General features: G+C 32.8%; 1 protein-coding gene across 1 annotated transcript in view; it reads left to right on the top strand.

The window, feature by feature from the left end:
* Positions 1-23170, top strand: part of ZNF385D (zinc finger protein 385D) — an 863057-nt gene that overhangs the window by 197264 nt on the left and 642623 nt on the right. Inside the window, exon 3 of the mRNA XM_027587443.2 lies at positions 17454-17672. Within this exon, the coding sequence (XP_027443244.1) occupies positions 17454-17672 (219 nt within the window). The remainder of the gene's footprint in view (positions 1-17453; positions 17673-23170) is intronic.

Here is a 23170-nt window from a genome sequence, read left to right on the forward strand (position 1 = left end):
TATATAACTTTGATCGTTTAAAACCCATGAACAATTGCTTTATGAACTTGTAGCTGCTAGACATTATGCTCAGTGACCACAGCAAAATCCTCAACACATGTATTTGGAGAAATTACCTCTAGTCATTTCAAAAAGAACTTTTCACTAATTTGAAATGAAAGTAAGGTTACCAATATAAGAATTAAAAAAATACCTTTGTGAGGCGCCTGGGTGGCTCAGTCAGTTAAGCATCCGCCTTTGGCTCAGGTCATGATCCCAGTGTCCTCGGATCGAGCCCCACATCGGGCTCCCTGCTCTGCGGGGAGCCTGCTTCTCCGTCTCCCTCTGCCTGCCTCTCTGCCTACTTGTGTTCTCTCTCTATCTCTCTGTGAAATAAATAAATAAAATCTTAAAAAAAAATACCTTTGTAAAGAACTATCCTCAAAAATCTATTTGCTACACTCCTTAAATGCAACTATCATCACAGAGGGCACAAGCCAGAATAAAATTAATACATGCTGTGGAATCTGAGCCCAGGAGATATGCCAAAACATGGAGAGAATGTCAGTCTGAACTTCAGATTTTCTGTCTTGTAGGTTTGCTTCTCAACTTTGACTGTATGTGAGTATTATCAATATATTTGCCCACAAGTAATTGTTTTAGAAATTACTCCTCAGCAACAATATAAAGTCTCAAACTGTGATGGCAGCACTTGCCAAGAACACTGTTTTTATTGCTTCATTACACCCACTGGGCCATTTTTATTGTTGAATATAATGGGTAAGTGTTTATTTTCCAAACAATGCAAGCACATCAGGGCAAAAGTACATTAGACTTAGTGAAGAATAACAGATGGCATATGATGGTTAGCATATACATAGCTCCATAAGTAGAGCTCACTTTCTAGGATGTCCTATTATCATTTGGAAGGTAGTGTTTGCTTAATGAACAATGGGACACTTTCACCGGGATACAAGGCAATATAGAATCATCTTCTTAGGTCCCCTGTCTGTTAACAGCTGCTTTTGTAGATGCCAGGCAAAACAATTTTGAGTTATTTAAATTTGACTTATTGTCCTCCCCCGAAGAGAAACATGCAAGACAAATCTAAAAATATGAGGTTTCTGGTGGTGAGGAGAAGAAAAATTTATATTCCTGTGACATCTTTCTTTAGATAATGTGAACCAGTTTATTCAGGTCTACAAACTCACCCAAATTTACCCCGTATCCTCCCAACTCCCTCCCTTCCTTTTTGGGTTTCCCTGCTTCTGATTCAAATCTCTCATTAGTTATTACTTTTCCCTTTAAACAGAAGTTTGAAAACTGTGAATTGGCACAGGTCTGTGAAATTAAATGTTACTAAGAATATATAAATATCTAAATATTCCTCATGAAAGGAAATGTGTTTCCTTCTGATTTCAGTACTTCATTCTTCCTACAAAATGAATTAAACATTTATGTCGTATTTAAAAAGTATACTCGTGTGTGTATGTATAGAGAGAGTAAGAGAGAACGAAAGAAATGAGTCACTCTTTTCAAAGTTAATTTCGTATTTTAAGAGTTAATTTTTGTAAATTATGGTCTTAAATACTTTTAAACCACTCAGAGTGCCCCATTAGTTAGCATGAGCATGAGAAATAAATTGTAATACCAGTTAATTGAAAAACATATGTTGTTGATTAGTGCTTAGCCATCTTATTTTAATAGATCTCAATTAAGTAAATGACTGCAGTGTATTCAGATGACAAGATGCCAGTTAAAAGTTGCTGCTAGGAAAAGGTACCGAACCAAGAAATGGATAGATTTCAGTAAAGAGCAGCCCCTATATTTTGTTAAAAATTTGCACAAAGAATTTGCCTTTTCATGTGTGAGGGGATTTTAGATTGTACATGCTCCTTATTTGCTACAATCTAGATTGAAGACATCGTTAGTCACTGGCTCTAGAACCAGAGACTGAGCTCAAAATCCAGCTCTGCTACTTAGTGCCTCTGTTTTCTCATCTATAAATTTGGGTTAATTATAGGATACAGTATAACCCTCATTGGCGATGTTTGGAGAATTAAATGAACTAATATTTATAAAGTGTTTCATCAATGTATGGCATCTAGAAGAAAAGTGTTTCTAAATTATTAGGTTTTTTTTTAAACACTTAAAAAGCCCTGACTTTTTTTCATTAGTGTTGTAAAATATGAATTAATTGTGAACACATTTCAAATATGGTATTGATGCCAATTACTCTGAACACTGGTCTTAAACAAGTCTATTTTTTGAACACTGAGGTATAGTGCATCCAGCAGGAGCATGAAATGAAGTAAGACACCAGGATTTCAGAAGGAATGGACTTCATGGGATCAAAACATATCAGGTTCCTATGATCAGCTCATTCTCCCCTTATACACATCTCCCTTGGATACATAAAAGGAAAGATCAAAGTCAAAAGGTTGTTGCTGGTCACATAATCAGGACAGGTAGAATTAAATGATCTAAGAGTTTTGTGGCATCAGGACGCTGAAGCCTGCAACAACTCTGTTGTCACAACAGATATGGTCGTATCAAAAGCCAGTTCTTTTCTTCAGTCATGGTCTCCTCCCAACAGTGCCTTACTAGATCCACGTGACCCTTGTCTCTCTAACTCTTTCACATGCTTTCCTTGTTGACAATCCCTTAAAGTCAATATTTCCTCATAAATCTGGATGCCTTTGTTCAAGTTACTTTAAGTTGCCTCCGAATTGGTGCTGGCCTGGGAGCATTTTACTTCATGGTAACTTTAGAAAAGTTTAGAAAAGATCTCTTTTCTAACCCATAATGTATCTATTTCAAAGGTTAATTCCTCAGATACTTTTCTTAATTTCAAGTTCCTGAAGAAGTCTCACTTTTTAACTGCAGTGCATATTGAGTAAACTTGCTTAATTAAGCTATTGGAATGTAAAACTAAGTTGAATTTTGAAATAGTTAGAAGTGTGACCTTTTGTCCAGGGATGTCTCAATTTAGGCCTATTCCAGTTTGGCAAAGTATTAGTATTAAGAGTTGGATTAAAATAAGCTAGCAGGAGTTTAGTACAAATATATTCTATCATGCCAACTTTCCACCATTGTCCTGTCTTTGATCTGAGAGTTAAGAGTGTTCTTAGGTTAACAGGTCATTAGGTCGAGAAAACAATCAGTGACAAATTCTCTTTCTTTCCTGGACAGATTTCAGATACAATGTAACTAACATCTCCCTTACCAGGGTGTTTTTCCAGGTGGGACAGGAATCCTTAAAAAAAAAAAAAAGAAAAAAAAGAAAGAAAAGAAAAAGATCATGAGTGCTGAATGGTTTGCAACATATTTAAATATTTGTGAATTGTTTTGAGGAAAAAAAGTCACTTATGCATGCTTTTTGCACATAACATTGTAGTTTAGCTTGCACTAAGGCTGCAATAGAAGTTGTTTTACTGATAAGCATCGAGTTAGAAATAAATATGAGATTGAGAATACTGTGTCTAAACATTTATCTATTATAGTGTTTCATTTGGCTAAAATGTTCTCTTAGTGTTCTATTTCTTTCCTAGTCCAGTGTTGCTCAATACCTTTATTCCCCCAAATTGACAATTTTAAAATTTCCATGGCCTTACCCATTTTCATCACTGGCACTTTGGATCAGATAAAGTAGCTCACTCTCTCATTTGGTAGATTACATTTATAATGAATTAAAGTTCATAGTAAATAACATTCAATGTACAGCCACATATCTGCTGATTTCAGCATTTCTGAAAGGAAAACCATCTTTATTTAAAACATTTTAATTTAGATATAACTCAAAAGATAGGATTTAAAAAAGGATTTTTTTTCTATTTAATAGCCACATAGCACTACCATAAATTTAAAAATTGGAGGTATATGACATGACAAATCTATAAAACCTTGAGTGGTAAGGGACTTCTTGGCAATCTATGCTCTTGCCCATTCTTGACTCTTTGGAATGTAAAGAGTACATTCTGTAGTTTAATTCTGAGAGGTATCAATCAAAAGCAATAGTCTTTTTTTTTAAATTTAAAAAAAAATTTGAGTATAGTTGGCACACAATATTACATTAGTTTCAGGTGTACAACATAGTGACTTGACAAGTTTATACATTATGCTATGCTCATCCCAAGTGTAGCTACCATCTGTCACCATACAATGCTATTAAATGGTCACTGACTATATTCCTCATGCTGTGCCTTTTATTTCATTGATGTGTTCATTCCATAAGTGGAAGCCTGTATCTCCTATTTCCTTTCACCCATTTTGCCCATCCCTGTCTGGCACCTACCAGTTTGTTCTTTGTATTTATAGGTCTGATTCTGCCTTTTGTTTGTTTATTCATTTATTTTTTTAGATTTTACATATAAGTGGAATCATATGGTATTAGGCTTTGTCAATCTGACTTATTTCACTTAACATAATATCTTTAGGTCCATCCATGTTGTCCCAAATGGCACAATCTTATCCTTTATGGCTGTGAAATATTCCATTGTGTATATATACTGTATTTTCCTTATCCATTCATCTATTGTAAATGCTTAGGTTGCTTCCATGTTTGGCTATTGTAAATAATGCTGCAATAAACATAGGGGTGCATATATCTTTTTTAGTTTGTATTTTCTTTTTTCCGGGTAAATACTCAGAAATTTTAATTTTTTGAGGAAACTCCATACTGTTTTCTGGAGTGGCTGTACCAATGCATTCCCACCAACAGTGCATGAGGATTCCTTTTTCTCCACATCCTCACCAACATGTGTTTCTTTTCTTCCTGATTTTAGCTATTCTAATAGGTGTGAGGTGATATTTCATTCTGGTTTTGATTTGCATTTTCCTGATGATGAGTGATGTTGAACATATTTTCATGTGTCTGTTGGCAATCTGTATGTTTTTTGGAAAAATGTCTGTTCCAGTCCTGTGCCCATTTTTTAATCAGATTGTTTGTTTTTTGTTGTTAACTTGGACCAGATCCTTATTTTATTTGGATATTAACCCCTTATTGGATATATCATTTGCAAGACATTGCATGTCTTCCCCCATTCAGTAGGTTGTCTTTTTGTTTTGTTGATGATTTCCTTTGCTGTGCAAAAGGAAAAGCAGTAGTCTTAACAATTAATCAAAAGCAGTAGTTTTATCAATTAATTAATATATAACATACATTGCTCAAGATTTGAAATCTGGCACAATTAGAAGAAAATTAATTGAGAAAATATATGTGAAAATCATTTATCAACTCTTGAAGTCCAAACAAATACCAGAGTAAAAAATTTATTCTAAAGGCAAAATACAATGTTGCAGTGAGGTCAATAATGGAAACATGAGTATGAGTTTAAAATATCACTTTCCCAAACTGGGCTACATTTTGTAGCATTAGAAGGAAACAGAGATCATTTATCCACCTCTTTCACAAATGTGGAAACAGAGCCAGAGGGATGAAGGATTTTCTGGAGACCACACACCTGAAAAATATTAGGATAAGTACACTTTGATAAGCCTTGCTCTTTATACTATGAATTCATGTTCAGAGCTCGTTAAAGTGATCTTTGGGTTCACTAGAGAATTAGAATTGATATTTAGGTAAAATCCAGGTATTGATATAGTGAAACTTGTGGTTTTGTATCCCATATCTCTTGAATAAATCTTAATCTAAATAAAAATTAGTACTTTCTTTTCTTAATTAACTTCTTCTGGATTATAAAAGTAGAATAACAAAAACATGAAATATGTATATTGTTGAAAATTGAAAAAAAGAAAAAACTCAAGCTACAAAGAAAGTGAAAAAAACCCACTAATTGCTCTGAGACTCAATATTTTGCTAAATTCCATTTCAATTAAAAAGCAACATTGAAAGGGGAAATTATAATTTATTTGCCTATTAAACATTTTTTAAGATTTTATTTATTTATTTGTTATATATGGAGAGAGAGAGACAGAGCACGAGCTGGGGGAGGGTTAGAGGTAGAGGGATAAGATGATTTCCTGCTGAGCAGGGAGCCAGATGCAAGGCTTGATCCCAGGACCTCAGGATCATGACCTGAGCCAAAGGCAGCGGCTTAACTGATTGAGGCAGGTGCCCTGCCTACTAAAGATTTTTTAATGAAAAATTATGTATTAATGGTGGGATATAAATATACTTTTATAGGAAACTTCATTTCTTGAAGAATCTTTGTTAGTGAAATTTTTCATTCTCTGGAGATCAGAGCATTTGAAAAGAGCAGAATTCATCTTTTTATCTTTAAAAGGATTTAATTTTAACTACCCTAGATGGATAAAAATCTATTAAAAAACAAAAAGAAAAGAAAAAGACCCAGCCAAAGAACTTTCTTAATTATAGTACTGTATGTAGCCTAAATTATTCATGCTGTAGTTTAAAGTCATGTAGTATTATTCTTTCATTAAGAGAAATGAAAACCACCTTCAATTTAATAATATTCTTTTATATATTTTAAGCCCATTATTAAGGTTCTTCTTAATCTTTTTTTTTTTTTTGGTCTAAGAAACCTAATTTGTTATAATTTAAATTTATGAATCCTCTAACATTTAATGGTCTTTCACATCTCTTCTTAGACCTATATTCACATCTGTCATGTCTCTATTTGGAACTTAAATCTGAATATAATGCATTTGAGAAATATGAGTATAAATGAAATCTTTACTGAAGTATTCTACACACAAAAAACCCTCTGTTTATGTATACAGTTATGTTCTGTCTTAAATTTACCACCCTGCGTAACTTTTTATTTATAATAACTGCTATAATAAAGTCATTTAAAACTTGGATTGTTTTTACTGGGTCTAGAATTATTGAGCTATACAAACTTAATTAATGATCTTCAAGCTTATCATCCTGATAATGGAAAAACTATGTTACATGACTACTACATAGTTTTGCCTTATTTTTTATTTTTTTAAGTTTTGTCTTATTTTTTAATCGATATCTAAGTCAATTTGACAGTGATATATTTGTCGATGTATTTTGTATAGCAAATACAGTTTCATCTTATATGGCAAATCTGAACAATTTGTGGATCCCTACATTGATGTATTGAGTGTGTGAAACCAAATCCAGGCTCAGAAGGGAAGAGTGTCATAATTAGTGATGTCTGTCATGGATTTATGTCAGGAGATTTAGATCTTCATGGGGGAATTATTTTTCTCTTTGTTTTACTTGAATATGCTTTATATGTGTGAAGTTCAGAGACAGCAGATATGTGTTAAATGGAAATATAAGGAAGACATGACTCAAACCTTTTTGAAAAAGCTGTGGTGGGAAATTGTTGAGGGCTTATTCTTAACAAACAAATACATTTTCTTGGAAATTTGGGTTAATTCCTAATTTTACTGATAGAATATAGAAGAGTTAGTTGATATATTAGGTATCTCTTGTTGTATAACATTATCACAGTGAATTGAGGGACTTAAAATAGCACAGATTTATAATCTTATAGCTTCTGAGCATCAAGAATCCAGACATTGTTTAGCTGGTTTCTCTGGGTCCTCTGTCAGCTTGCAGCTGATGAGCAAGAAGAGAAAGGCTAAACATAAAAAGTTCTCTGATTGGCTACAGTTAAAACACTCTTACTCAGAATCAAATTACTCAGTGATATACCAATTACTTTGTGTAGGCTTAAGAGTTTTGGAGCAAAACAGCTCTAAACAAAACATATCATCTGAGAGCACAGGGCTAATGGCTACATGAAATACTGAATAAGAAAGCTAATTAAAGGAAGTGGTGTCAGACTTTTTTATTCCTTAGGTTTCTAGAACTTGTTTACCAAGATATAAGCCAGGGCTCTGGTCTCATCTAAGGTTTGACTAGGGAAGAAACCACTTCCTCACTCATTTTATTGGTACCATTCAGTTGGTTATGATGGCCTCAGTTTCTTCCTGGCTGTTGGTCGAGACTACCCTAACCTCCTTGCCAAGTGGACCTATCCATAGGGAAGCTTGTAACTTGGCAGCTTGCTTTTTCAAAGCTAGCAAGGGAAAGAAAGTCTCTCTTCACCTGATAGGCATTGCAGTTTCATCTCATGTAACATAATCATATCTGCATAATTACATACATCCCATCACCTCTACCATATTCTATTGGTAGAAGCAAGTTATGGGTTCTGCCTACACTCCAGGGGAGTAGACTGTCCAAAGGTCTGACCACTATGACATAGACTATCTTAGGGCATGTCTGCCACAGTTGGAATGCACAAATTGTTTCAGGGAATTTTATCTTAATATGAGAAAATATTTTTATGCAGTCTGAAGATATTCTGAACTATCAGTAGTATCTTCTCTAATCCTTGGATACCAGGGTGGGGGTATGTGAAAGGAAATATTGAAATAAGAGTAATTGTATCATTCATAAGAATGGTTATGCTAAAACTGCATGCATAATATCATGAGAAAGTCTGTATTATAAAGAAAAACCAGACACAGACAACAGCTGATATCACACAAATAACAAAATATGTCTGAAGAAGATAAAGTCCATGAAAAAAAAATCTTGGGACTTTTAAGTATTATGAATAAGACAAAGGCAAAGCTGTTTCTTGAAATAAATGAATAATTCAAGCATCCAACTGCTGAATTTGCAAACTTAAATCTTAATTGCAATAAATACCAGTTTTACTCTTTCTTGGCATGTAACTGATCATCAGGTCATCCTAAAGTCAATATAACCTACATTTTCACTCTCTTCTCAAACTCCAAAGAAGACTAGGATATTTGCTTTTTTGGGAGTGCTGATACCCCCAAGTGTCTAAAAGGGTGCTGCACACAGAGGAGGTGCTTTAAATATGTTTGTCAAATCACTTTTCACTGATCTGGGTTCCTGGTTCCTCCTCTCACAGAAATTTTCACCAGATAGAAGCCAAAGCAATCTCTCTCTAATTTAGATCTTCAGAAGTTTTTCTGGGGCAAACCACTCTTAAGTTTTATATAAGCTGTTTTAGATGCAAAGTAGGATACAGATGAAAGCACAAAAATTTTTGTGCATTTTCAAGGGAACAGGGTTAATATTTAAAATAGCATGATAAAAAATATAGCATGAGAACTCAGGAACATGGCTCATAATCTGGCCTCAACACCCTGGTGGCATGATACTGGATGGCTTAAATCCAGAGGGTCAGATTTTGCCAATGAGGCCCCAAAGTCATGACTGATTTCAAAAGAGATTCCTAAAATTAAAAAAAAAAGCAAAAATAACTTTAAAAGGCCAGAATATAGGGGAATATCTGTAGCTTATTTGTAAAAATATATTGTCATTATGAAGTTTTTTTCATAGGATTTTGAAACTTTAAGAGATGACATTAATTACATTGAAATTTAAGATACATCTACTGAATATGGTTTTAATAGAATGCCTTTTATTAAAAAGATAAGACTTGCCTTTGTTTTTATTTTTGACATTAAACTATGAGCTCTTGCTTGCTCTCAAAGATATTCTAGCCATGATTTCATGATGGGTCACTTGAAGAGTAAGGTAGGGTTTTCTTTATCTGAGGCCTCACACTAGAAATTCTGATTGTGAGTTTACAATTCTAAAAGCCCACTGCCTAAGAAGGGAAAAGAATATATTTAAAAGTTGCATTCTATATCTCATCCTGACATTCCCAGTTTAATTTTGTATGTGAATCCTTGAATATTTAGTAAGCTTTTCTTCACCTTGTGAAAACCATAATCTTATTGAGACTGACAAATTTGGTTTAATGCCATGATATAATAAAAACTGTAATTGAAATAATCCATTAACCTTGACTTGTCTCCTGTAATCTTTTATAATATCATTTTCCTATCATAAAAGTAAGATAATACTAATTAAAATGTCCTAATTTTTAAAGTTCCACAGTGATATTTAAATCAGAAAACTATATAAAACAGTTGCTGCTCATTAATAGAGAACTTATAGTAACATGATTATTAGATTGATTTAGAGTGTCTGCTTTTCTGTGACATTCCTCCAATTTATTTTTAATGTCTGATTTTTATAGCTAAATTTTGGTGAATTTACATGGAATTAATTAGATGTACTATATATATGCATACCACAAAAGCTGAATATTGTGTATATGAATATGTGTATATGTATTATATATTTACAAAATTACAGTAATGCTATTTTTACGCCTAGTGTTATGGGAATCTCCAGATACTGTAGTTTTAATTTTAAATTCATACTGCACTCTAGTGGGGAATGAGATCAATGCAAAATTGCTCTAATGTTGGTACTTTAATTACATAATTACGGACTATTTATAGTTTTAAAATTGAAATGTACAAGAATGTTGTGATCTATAATTTTCTCAAAGGTGAAATGCTATAAATGTAATTAATACATTCATATAATTTGACCATTACAGTAAAATATTTTTTTTATAAATTAGTCTTGAAAACAGAGGAAAATTGACTACTGAAATAGTTCACTTGGTTTCTTGCAGCATATCTGGAATTTTTATCTGTATCTGTATAGATATAAATATAACTTATGCTGTGTAATCCTAATTTAGGGAAATGTTGAATAAAACTCAATCCCTCATTTTTTTTTACCAAGAAGAGAAAAGAATGGTTAACTTTCTTCCATAAATTTCAAGAATGACGATTAGATTTTAAAATATTGGCTTTTTGGGACACCTGGGTGGCTCAGTCAGTTAACCGTACAACTCTTGGTTTCAGCTCAGGTCATGATCTCCATGGGTTGTAGGATGGAGCCCAGTATTGGCTCCTGGCTCCTCACTCATCAGGGAGTCTGCTTGTAAGATTCTCTCCTTCTGCCCCTCCCTCCGCTCATGCTCTTTCTCTCTCTCTCCCAAAATAAATAAATCTTTAAAAAATAAAATATTTGCTTGTATTTCATTCATGATTCTAATTTCAAGAAGCAACTTCATTGAAACATTTGAAAACAATGTTTGTCATCACTAGAATCACCTTTCAGATAACTAATGGCTATTTTATTTTTTTAAGTTATTTCAAATTAAATGAGTGCTTTTAAAATCCATTTACAATATTGTCTTTGGAAATTTTATTCCAAGTAACCAGTATCCAATCATGTAACAGTAGTATAGTACTATTTTTTAAAAGTATTTTGCTCTATGAATACTTATTCAAGATGTTCACAACTTTTCTCTGATTTTTAATATGACCTTTGAAATGTTTCTTCAGAATGCCATCTTACAGTTGTAGTTATGAGATTATATTCTCAAAATAATGATTAAATCTTTGTTATATTTCTTACCTTCTTTTTTTTTTGAGCCAGTCAAGTAAAGTCGTGCAGGAATGAATTACAAACTCTATAAGGATTTGTACAGATTGTACAAAGTACAATTTCTCCTTAAGTGAAATGGTCTAGAATTCCATGTCCTCTCCAAAAAGTACTTTTTCTTTTTCATAATAAAGCAATTGAGAAAGCTCTTTATAATATAGTAGACTCTGTAGGGAACTTCATATCAGTAGATTCCTCTTTTCAGACAAAGTTTGTTCTAAAAAATCTGAGTAGTATTTAGATGTTTGCTTTTATTTTCTCAAAGAAATTGATTTTGAAACAAATAGACCAAATTTATCACCTCTTGTCCTTGTATAAGTACTTTCAAAACTCAAAGAACTAAAGCTGCCTATCAGTTGAACTTATGAGTTCTGTTTTTTTAAGTAGCTAGCTGTTATCCACCTGAACTATTCATTTTTCATATCTAAAGATCAAATATTTATTTTATTTTCATCTAATTTATTTTATATTTCATCTAAATGACTGCTACATACATGGTCATACCAAGATTTCTAAAGGTATTTTTAGTGTTTGCTATTTAGTTATGCTACTGTTTATGGAAACCGGTCTGTGCTAAATGTGTTCTATATTTTAAGTCCCGCTCTATTTCATTAAAAAGTTTTCTATGGCAGTAGAAGCCGTTGAAAAACAATAATCATTTAGATTAGTTTATTTATGACATTTACTATTGAATGATTTTATAGGTCATTTGTAAAACCCCTTTAAAGTATGGTTTATTGTGCTCTAAACTGCCTGTTGGCTGATGTTATCTACTGCCACTTCATAATATTGTAGAACCTTACGATTCTTGAAGATTTTAAAGGCTTATCCATTTGATAAGGTAGCAGATCCAAGAACAAGGGTTGCATTTATATGCAACCATGGGCAAAAAAATGGAACCTGGCTTGTTAACTTTGAAATAAAACACCAAAATTATCTGTAGAGAAAGTTTTCCACTCAATAAATTAGGTTTGTTTGTCAAATAATATACACTACTGTAAATGCTTCTAATTTTATGCTAATGGTTGTTGATTGTTTTGGTAGGGTTGAAATACTAACCCAAAATGGAATTTCTGAATTCTTAATATGGAGATTGGTTGGATAACACTGTGTGTGTGTGTGTGTGTGTGTGTGTGTGTGTGTGTGAATAGCTTATTCTTCATCCTGATTGGAACTTATCATAAATAGACAAAAGGCCTCAGAAGATGTGTTAAATTTTTCATTAATGGGTTGGTTGGTTGGTTGGTTATTTAATAGGGAAATTGAATTCAAGAAAATTGCTTGGAACCGTGGTCCATATTGGATTTCCCACCCTTTCCTGTCTGAATTGCATTTACCTCCCCAGTTATATGCAGGGCAGCTGGAAAATTCTGGGCCTTCCATTCAAGGATGTGAGCCTTTATACTTTAAGTTCACATATCGCAACTGAGAAGAGAAGAAAATGTAAGTTTTTTAAAAGTTTTATTTTTATTTAAGTAATCTCTACACCCAACATGTGGTTCAAACTTATGACCCCTCTTGGAGTCACATGCTTTTCTGTCTGAGTCAGCCAGGCACCCCAGAAAATGTAATTTTAAGTGAATTTGAAATACAGAGCCACGATGGTTGGCCACACATGAGGCAGTGATCCTTTCCCTCACCATCCCAATCACACAATTTATTTTTCCTGCTTGGAAATAAATGAGCAAGGGATGAAGAAAAGAAGAGAAGCTTCTTTCTTAGTTCTTTCCCAGTGTATAGAAGTTCCAAAGAAATTCTGGCTTGATGCATCAAGAAGAGAGAGAATGGTCCCTGACCTTTCCCCAATCTAAAATAAATAAATATTTTATTTTAGAATAGTTTTAAATGTGTAGAAAAGTTGCCAAGTTACTAGAGTTCCCATATACCCTACCAACCCAATTTCTTCTCTTGTTGACAGATTAGTATGGTCCATTTGTCACAACTAATGGACTAATAATAATATATTAATATTAATGAAACTGCATAATTTATTTAGATTTTATTTCTTTTCTTTTTTTTTCCTTAACCCAGCGTTCTGACTCTCTTTCAGGACTCCATCCAAGATACCACCTTTCATTTACTTTTAATATTTCCTTTGGCTCCTCTGGGCTGTGATAATTTCTCAAACTTTGTTTTTGATGACCTTGACAATTTTCAGGAGTAATAGGTATTTTGTAGCATGTCCTTCATTTTTTTGTCTGGTGTTTTTCTCGTGCTTTGACTTGGGTTATGTGTTTTTCTGAGGAAGACATGTAGAGGTGAAAAACCATTCTCAACCTGTCATATCAAGAATACATGCTGTCCACATGACTTATCACTGTTGTTAGCCTTGATTACATAGCTGAGGTAGTGTTTGTCAAGTTTTTCCACTACTGAGTTACTTTATTATTTGGAAGCAAGTCACTAAGTGTAGCCTGCTCTTAAGGGGTAAGGAGTAATGTTCCATCCTTCTTGAGGAAGGGTATCTATTTAAACTGTTTGGATCACTTCTTCATGGGGGGTTTGCATCTTCTTCCCCATTTATTTTTTAATATCAGTATATATTCCTTGATATTTTATATTTAAAGTATAAAGTATTTTATACTTTGGACTATAATCCAATAATATGGTATTTAGTTGGTTGTTCCAGCTTTGGTCATTGGGACCTCCTTCAATTGGCTTCTATGTCTACTCCCCAACTTTTGATTATTAATAAGTTGGGTTACACCAAACTTAGGGTCCACCAGGGTTATGGCCTGTTACCCTGGGGGTAATGTGGGGAAGAAAAGATCAGCAATTTTCAGGATAGTCTTAATGCCAAAAGCTGGTGCTTTGGTTCAAGTGGTGACATGTAAACTTCTACCTCAGAAGGTTCCCAAGTGGGTCAAAACAATGTACTATAAATCAACTTCAAGAACCCTGTTGCTTCCCAGGAAAAATGTTGTTTCCACTTTTATTTTGCTCAAATTATGCTCAGATACATGGTTTAATATAGCTTACCAAAGATGAGTTCTCTTATATACCCCACCTTTGATTTCTATGATCATAGGATTAATTTAAACTTTTTGTCTACAAATCTTAAAACACACACACACACGCACACATGCACACAAGCAAATACCTAATTCCTACAGTAATCATCCCTCGGATAATTTTAATCCTTAAACCTATTACATGATACGGTCTAGATCCACATTATTATGTAAAGCCACAGACTTTCAAAGTGTCTTCAGTGGTTCTGAGGGATAGCGGTTAGGTGGAAAAAAATGAGTTAATTGATAAAATAGTTTGGGTTCCAAGCTGGTTACCTAAAGCCTATGTAGGGCCACTGAATTTTTTTTTTTCTCAGTGAAACTCAAATGAACAAAATTTCCCTTCCAGAAGTTAAGTGATAATTTTACCATATGAGGAGTAAAAAATTACTTATGCATATCACCTCCTACTTTAGAGAGTGCCATTTGAAACATTGCTGTTTTCTTGCAAATTCTATAAATGTCTTGTGACCCCAGTCACAAGAATTTATTCAAGATTTCCTTTTTTTCCTAATGTTCATGCCACATGGTTAATATATCTTACTTTCTACTTCCTTTAAGAGTTGTTATCCTTGCCTCTCCCCCTCCTGGTGCAAAATTAATTATCAACTCTGGTGACCTAGTCTTCACTTTCTTTAGTAATCAGGGAACCCTTCACACGTAAGCAAATAAATCTCATAGCCTTGGTAGAAAAAATCTTCTCCAGTATTTTCTCCTACTAAATTGTTGGCAGACATTCTTATTTTATAGGTCAAGGTGGAAATGTGAATCAAGGAAGAAAATGTTTCCTCCAAACATAGGCATATATTTATTAAAAATGATGTATCACAGAGGCTCATGTACTGGGACTGTCTGTGTAGTTTGGCCTAGTTCTGACAAAGCTACCATTCATTCAGTAGGATACAGGTTCTCTTTTTTTGGCTTATTTCTTTCAAATATATTGATTTTTAAAATAATAAATGTAAGTGGCCATTATGGAAAATTTTGAAAATGAGGAAAAGATGTAGAAAAAACGCTAACTCTAATTACCATTCAGAATCAACTACTATCATTTTTTCTAAGTTTTATTTGTGTTTTACATAGTGTCAACATTTGTAAATTTACATCCTGTGTTTGTTTTTTAATTATATAGAAAGAATTTCCCATGTTACAAATTTTTCCGATCTGTTTCATTGGCTATACAATATCACAATGATTATTATTTTTAAAGATTTTACTTATTTATTTGACAGAGAGAGACACAGCGAGAGAGGGAACACAAGCAGGGGGAGTGGGAGAGGGAGAAGCAGGCTTCCTGCGGAGCAGGGAGCCCGATGTGGGGCTCGATCCCAGGACCCTGGGATCATGACCTGAGCCGAAGGCAGACGCTCAACGACTGAGCCACTCAGGCACCCCAATATCACAGTGATTAAATGCACCATCATTTACTTAATCTTTTTCATGGTATTTAAAGTCTTTTGACTTTAAAAATATAAATCAGCTCTAGCAAGAGAAGTTTTGAAACATTCTGAATACAAACCTAGAGTAGATACTTAAATTATTTTCTTTAATATAAAATAAGAAAAGCTAGGGGCGCCTGGGTGGCTCAGTTGGTTAAATGTCTTCCTTCAGCTCTGGTCATGATCCCAAGGTCCTTGGGTTGAGTCCCACATCAGGCTCCCCGCTCAGTGAGGCGCCTACTTCTCCCTCTTCCTCCCCCTCTTGTGCTCTCTCTCTCAAATAAATAAATAAATAAAATCTTAAAATAAAAGAAGAAAAGCTAATATTTTTTATATATTTTGCTTTAACTAAGATTATGTAATCATTTCACAAAATCTATTTTCTTTTCAATATGACCACTTAAATTATATGTTTAATATTTTGTAATAGGGCTACCTGAGTAAGAAAGATGAAGCTTCCTTCTTAAAAAGAGGTTAACATATTTTAAATAAATGGCTCCTCCCAAAAGTATGAGTTATATGCTTTTACTCCTTTTGGAAATTAGATACTTCAATATTCTTTGATTCAAGTATTAGGTGTTTGGCTTGATTTAGTAGAAAAATTTTGATTGTTAAAATTATTTTAGCATTTATTATCTCATTCACCTGATGCCAAAGCCCATCTTCTAATGACCTTCTTATCATTATCAGTAAGTTGAATAATGGTAAGGACCATCCTCATCTTATCAGTTTATCTCCAGCACCTAGAAGATTGCCTGCCACACAGTAGGCAATTAATAAATGCATGTTAAAATAATTGTTGCTTTCCTCTGCCAATATTTTCAATGACAATAAAATAAATCCTTGAGAAATCTGGAAAATTGGAATGGTCCCAAACCTGGACCATAAGAGTTGTACAGAGTCCCATGTAGTGAAAACATAGAAAAATTTTAGAAAGGAGCCATTATTTTAAGTAATTTCTAAATGAATAGTAAAACATGTATTGCAGTAGTTAAATGTTAAAGCCAGAGGTACTGGAATTATCAGTTGCCCTTTTCTCTTGGATTTGAGTATACAAAGCATATATTTATCCCAAAATAATATATTTCATTGTAATCCACAGATAAGTTACCCTTTTTTTACCCTACTTATGAAGATATCTTGGGTATTCAGAATCACTTTTGTGCTCCAGGTATAAAATATAAAATTTTAGGTACTGAAACAATTTCAGCATTTTTGTTTTTGTAGGATGTATCCATCCGGATATAAGTGACTTTACTTAATGTGCAAGGAATAGAAAAACAAGAGAAAGTTATTTAGTTGAATCAAAAGGGGAATGTCTAATACATTAATACCTGTTAGAGAACAAGATGATGAAGAATTTGGGATTTGGAGATTAATAAAACTTCTATCCCACTGTACCATTTATTTGCTGTGTGAGCCTAGGCAAGTTATTTAACTACTCTAAACCTTAGTTTCTTCAGCTATGAGACAGGAAAATCTATAGTGCCTATTCTATTGTCAAATGATTGAATGAATGTATGTTAGACCCTTTTCAGACCTTTAACCCACTATTTGACATAGAAAAAAGAAGTGAAATATTTCTCATTTGTATTCCATTAAAGAAGCTAACTACTTTAGATAGTATGAAGGTGATGCACTAAAAAGGGAGGAAGTGGAAATTTTGAATTCTTATTATCTAGAACAATGCTTATTTGCTATCCAATTCAGTACTATGAAAGAATCCAGAAGTCTTGATCAGCCTGTTCATAAATTCCTTTGCACTCCTAGATTTCACATGTGCACATGATGGAGAAAGTGAGGCTGAATTTTTACCTGATGACTTTGAAGAAAAACCTGAAAGAGAAAAGAAACATGCCAATTTCACTTTGTGCAATGTTTGTAACATTCAGCTGAATTCGGCAGCTCAAGCACAAATCCACTACAATGGCAAATCACATCAAAAGAGATTAAAACAACTGAGCAATGGGATCCTGAAAAATGACAATGGTAAGTTTTTCTAAAAATATATTCTCAATTTTACATCATCAACTTAAGTTATTTGTGTGCCTGCAGATGTAAAGATAAAAGAATAGACTAATCTATTTTTAAAACCAGGACAGAACATTAAATAAAAGCTTTATCAGCACAGTACATTGAATAATCTCTCACAGCATTTTGGATGAAAAGGGGAAATTTTGTTTGTTGTATATATTTAATTGTATTAGGATTGTTTTCATGACCCTCCAAGATATTTGTTATAATTTGAAAAAGTTGACGTTAGTGTTCCTTGATGTTCAACTTTAATGTTTTTTGGAAATGGACATCCTTTTAAATTTTATATAAAACAATATTTAGAGTTTTTGTTTTTGCATGTTAAGGGGCTTCAGTTGGTTAGTAAGATTGCAGTTAAATTGAGAAAAATACATATCTTATGAACTAGGTGTTTGAACAATAAAGTATGATCTGTCAGTACTTAAAGATTGTTTAAATTTGCTAGTGAAAACACTAGCAAATGTATTAGTATTAGAAATCATTTTAAGAGAATGTAAAAAAAATCTTATATTGCCAACAATGCATTGATCAATATGGTGCTTAAAATTTATTGCTACATTTTCTATTCATTTGTTTGTTTAAGTGTTTTAGAATACATTTTGGGGAAAGTGTATGTTGAGTTTTGGAGTAAACGGATACTAAAAATAGCACAAAAATACTTTTGGAAGCAAATGCAACTTTATTAGGAAAAGCAAGGAGAGGTGAGGGAGAGGAGGGGTGGATTCCTTAGGAAGGCTAAATCAATAGCAAACAAAATATTACAATCTTGTATTCTGGTTGGATACTTCATGTTTGATAAATAAGATACATTTTGTCTAAATTTAATGTCACTTAAAAATGAGCCTGAATTTTGATCTGTTCTCATGACTTGGCATCATGAAGATTTTTTAATATAAATTTGTAGTTTGCTTCAAGGCTACCAAATAATGAGAAGAAAAACAGTACATTTTTAAATTGGAAATTATTTCTACCTTGCTTTGTTCTTTTTAGTATGGCTAAGCTAAAATAGTCTAATTAGAAAGGACTCCATATTTCTCTTTCTACTGTATGGCAAATAGTTCATCTTGGATGTTATTGGTCAAAGATATGTAAAAACAAAACAAAAATAGTCATCAGAAAATAATTGAGAATTACTAAATTCTATAGGCATAAGATGAACTAGTAAGACAGAATGTGTTTCTTAAGTCCTGCTTAAAAATATATATTTCACAGCCTCTATTTTGAACTTCTTAACCTTATGTTTGACATTTAGGTGAAACCTTCTTAAGCACAGTATGATTCAATTTCAAGTTGTTTTTCTTTAAGTTTGTATTGTTGGAGATAATGGTAGCAGCTTTGGTGTTTTCCTTTACCTATGTTTACATTGACAAACTTCTTTTGGAGGAATAATAAATGATATCATAGAAAGAAACCAGGACAAAAGTCAGTCATGCCTGGCTTAGAAACTCAAATCAGAGCCAGTCCCAGACAAAATTTAGAATGGTCAAAATTTTCAAATCCTAGTAATAGGAATGAGTTCTCTCAAATTGATTATTTTAAAATCATTTTATCAGTGTATTTATTATGGGCTAGTAGTGTGGTAAAGTCTTCATATGCATTTTCTTGTTTAATTTTTCCTTACAATCACAGGGATGTTGCCATTATCTTCTTCTTATAAATGTGGAAATTGATGATAACATTGATTAAATAGTGTGATGAAGGTCATACAACTATTAAATGGTCAAACTAGCAATCAAACTCAGGTCTTATTCATTTACATACCTGCACTTCTGAAGTCTACTGCCTTCTCAGAATGAATATTCTGCAGAAACTGTGCCTTTCTTTACTCAAAGAGAGAAATCATTTTAAGAGAACATAAAAAAATCCTATCATATTGCCAACAAGGCATTGATCAATATGGTGCTTAACAAAATTTATTGCTACATTTTCTATTCATATTATTTTTTCCCAAGGCTCTTTCTAGTAAAAGTCTCTAAAAACAACCGTGAATAAGTAAGAACACTTGGTTTAGGTCATATTAGTTTGGTCTGGAATGATACTTCAGAGGAATGCTCACCTTTATCTGCAGGTGGATCTTACTATGGGCAATCGACCTCACAACTGCGTTAGTACCTTACATTAATATAGAAACATATTATTCCCTGTACATATTCCTCCACCTCCCCACTCTAAAAGTGTACTTTTTTAGACCTGTTCACAAATAAGAAAGCCCAATTCCAAGCCTCATATACCTATTAATGGTAATTCCTTTACCACACAGAAACCAAGCTAAAAATGGAATTCCTAAGAATAAAGGATCCTACAAATTCTTAGTTGAGAACATTATCATTTTTATTTAGAGAAAGATATGGAAATTGTTTTATTCTTCTTCTTGAATGTTCATACTTGCAAAATGGACTGCAGGACTCGCCCACAAAATCATCTGCATCTACTTCCTGGAAATCTACCTAAGACACCACCAATGCTTGCTGTATCTTAATAAGTAATATGCATAATATGCTTCATTGTTCAAATGCAACAAAATTTAATACTTTCCTCCATCTGTATTGTCTATTTGATGCCTAAATATAAGTGGTCATAAAAAAATGCAAAGAGAACAAAAAGTGAGTTAGTATTTATTGTTCCAGGTGATTTATATATATCATCTATTAAATCCCAATCAACAACTCTGCAAAGAATATATTATTCTATTTTATAAATAAGGTAGCCAGGAATCAAAGGGACTAAGACACTTACGAAATAATTCTATCCATAAAGTCACCTGTCTCCATTATCAGCAACATACAAATTTCTCTGGTAAACGTAAATTCTAGTGTCACAAAATTATATCCTACATTTGGATGTATTCTTATGTTGTTGAGTTGTTATTTTTTAAACTACCTAACTTACATTATTACAACAAATCTGAGTTTCCTTAAGTTCTCTTTACCAAATAACTGCTGAAAATATTTTGTAGAGAATAGAGTCATGTAAATAGGTCTTGTATAATTTATCACTGTTATTCCAGAAATACATTTCTTTTTGTTGCACATTTTTTCGTGATGAGAAGATACAAAAGTGGCAAAAGGGTATTCTGTAGTTAAAAGTTGCTTAAGTGTGTAGACTTTATCATATTCCAGAGATTCCATGCTTTACCCTCTCATGAAAACTATAAAGTAAAGAAATTCCAGTACAAACTGCATGGCTTACTAATTTTCTCTTTGGAAAACGTCTTTAATTATTTATTTACTTAGAAGTTAAGTTCTGCAAATGACTATTATTTTTCTGATGATAAAAATAATATTGTCCCATCTGGACTATTCATAAATGTGCAAAACTAAAATAAAAATCGCCTAGAGTCCTGCGGAGATAAGTTCATCTAAATTGTCACAATTCTATCAGGTATGCAAATAAATTGAGTAAGCAATATTGGATGTACAGTTTTACATTCATGATAATATAATGGTGTTTGCATACCACCACCTTTTTATGAATGCATATTTTAAAATTACCCTAAAGAAATTAATAATGGAATTGTGATTTCTGGCTAGATGTTGAGATTTTACTCACATTTGTCATTTTATCTTCTAATTATGTGATATATCCTATAATGGAAAAACCTTGAGGTTTTTATTGTGTATATAGGGTTTTAATAAGATTTTCAAGAAGTATAAAGTTGAGTATTAAAATGAAGTATCCTAAGATTATATAAATATACTAAGATAAAAGTATACTTTTATCTAAAAACTGAAATTTGAAGATTAGCATAAACATGCTCCTTTGATTCATAAGAGCATTTTGGAATACATATAACAAAGGGTAAAACTTTCAGAGTATTTAAAGTTTCTATTTAATAGAAACTTTAAAAATACTTTAAATTTTTAATACTTTAAAAATTGAAATTAATTCAATTTCATGTGCTCACTCACCATGGTTAAGCTGTTGTTAAAGGTTTGTTAAAGGATTGAGTAACAAGTTGACCTATTGTGACAACTTTATTTTATTCATAATACCTTTGTCATATTTGAGTTATTTTATTAAGCCTGGTTTTCCATTTTTATTGGGTTGAAACTGCTATCAAATAATTCAGTTTTATCTAATAGTATTCTAGAGTCTTTCGGTGCTCATTGTTTTGTAACACATAAATCTAGAATATTGTCACCCTTATCTATCCTCTTAGCATTAAATTTTCTTTTATTTAACAGAAAAGCTAAATAAAATTTTCCTTTCAAGCTCTCACTGATCTATTTTCTTTTCTCTTTCCATTGATTGTCCCAGATAAGGTTTAAAGTGTCAGTGGATTTTAAATTTATAAGAGGTGCCTTCTCTTGAAACATGGGTAGTTAATAAAAATTCAAAATAGTTTCATAGAATTTTCTGTTACTTCAGGCCTTGATTTTATAATAAATTTCTCATTTATATAAAAATTCATTTCACCTTTTGATTTCCAAGGACTATTTGTGCTTTTGTAGAATGTCCATGGACTAGTTAGAACTTACTAGTATATTTATGGATTAGTAGTGATGCCTTTTCAGGTCATTTTCCTAAATAATGGTAACTGCTTTCTGAATAATATCTATATTAGTATATGACATAATGTGATATGGCAATAAGGAATGTTGCTTTTCTCAAGCTTCTCTCTTCTCGACCTTTAGAAGATTCAGCCTAGGGGAGACAGTGAAAAAATGCTGATATTAAATTGTCCAACATTATGTAATAAGACATTTTGTTCTTTTTTGATCCAAGTTTCTTTTTTTTTAAAGCCACGAATTCTTTTTTTTTTTTAAATTTTATTTATTTATTCATGAGGGAGAGAGAGAGAGAGGCAGAGGGAGAAGCAGGCTCCCAAGGAGCAGGGAGCCCGATGCGGGACTCGATCGATCATGACTTGAGCGAAGGCAGACGCTTAACCATCTGAGCCACCCAGGCGCCCGATCCAAGTTTCTTTTTTATCACTGAAGGATAAAAATATGGGAGAAAATGACAAATGCTAGTTTTATCATGTTCAAATTTTGAGTAGGTTTTTGGCTTTGGTTACCAACTTTTTTTTTTTCTCCATGAAAGAAAAACATGTTGATCATTTCAAATAGGTGGAATTCTAGCCACTAGCTACATGTTTCACCTGGGCCTAACATTAATTTCATTGAATAGTAGCATCTTTATCAACACAGAGATTTCTTATCCAGTCTATATCTCTAAGAAAACCCCTCTTTACTGGGATAATAGTGACATTTTATAATCTGAGGCTGATAATCCAGCGTGACTCCTATCTGGAGACCACCCCAGTAGGCAACTGTGCCCAGGAAGAAGTATACTCTAGTTCTTCATGACTGTGGTTATTCATGAAAAATTAGGTGAAATGGCCACTAAGAGAAGCCTTAAGAAAATAAAAAAGAATGAATTAAATGCATGCCATTTAGTTTGAGAATAAAATTTATTTGGGATGTAACAGTTTTCTATTGGAGATTTTCTAT

This window comes from Zalophus californianus, chromosome 1, assembly GCF_009762305.2.
Source record: "Zalophus californianus isolate mZalCal1 chromosome 1, mZalCal1.pri.v2, whole genome shotgun sequence".
In the NCBI taxonomy this organism is placed as follows: domain Eukaryota; kingdom Metazoa; phylum Chordata; class Mammalia; order Carnivora; family Otariidae; genus Zalophus; species Zalophus californianus.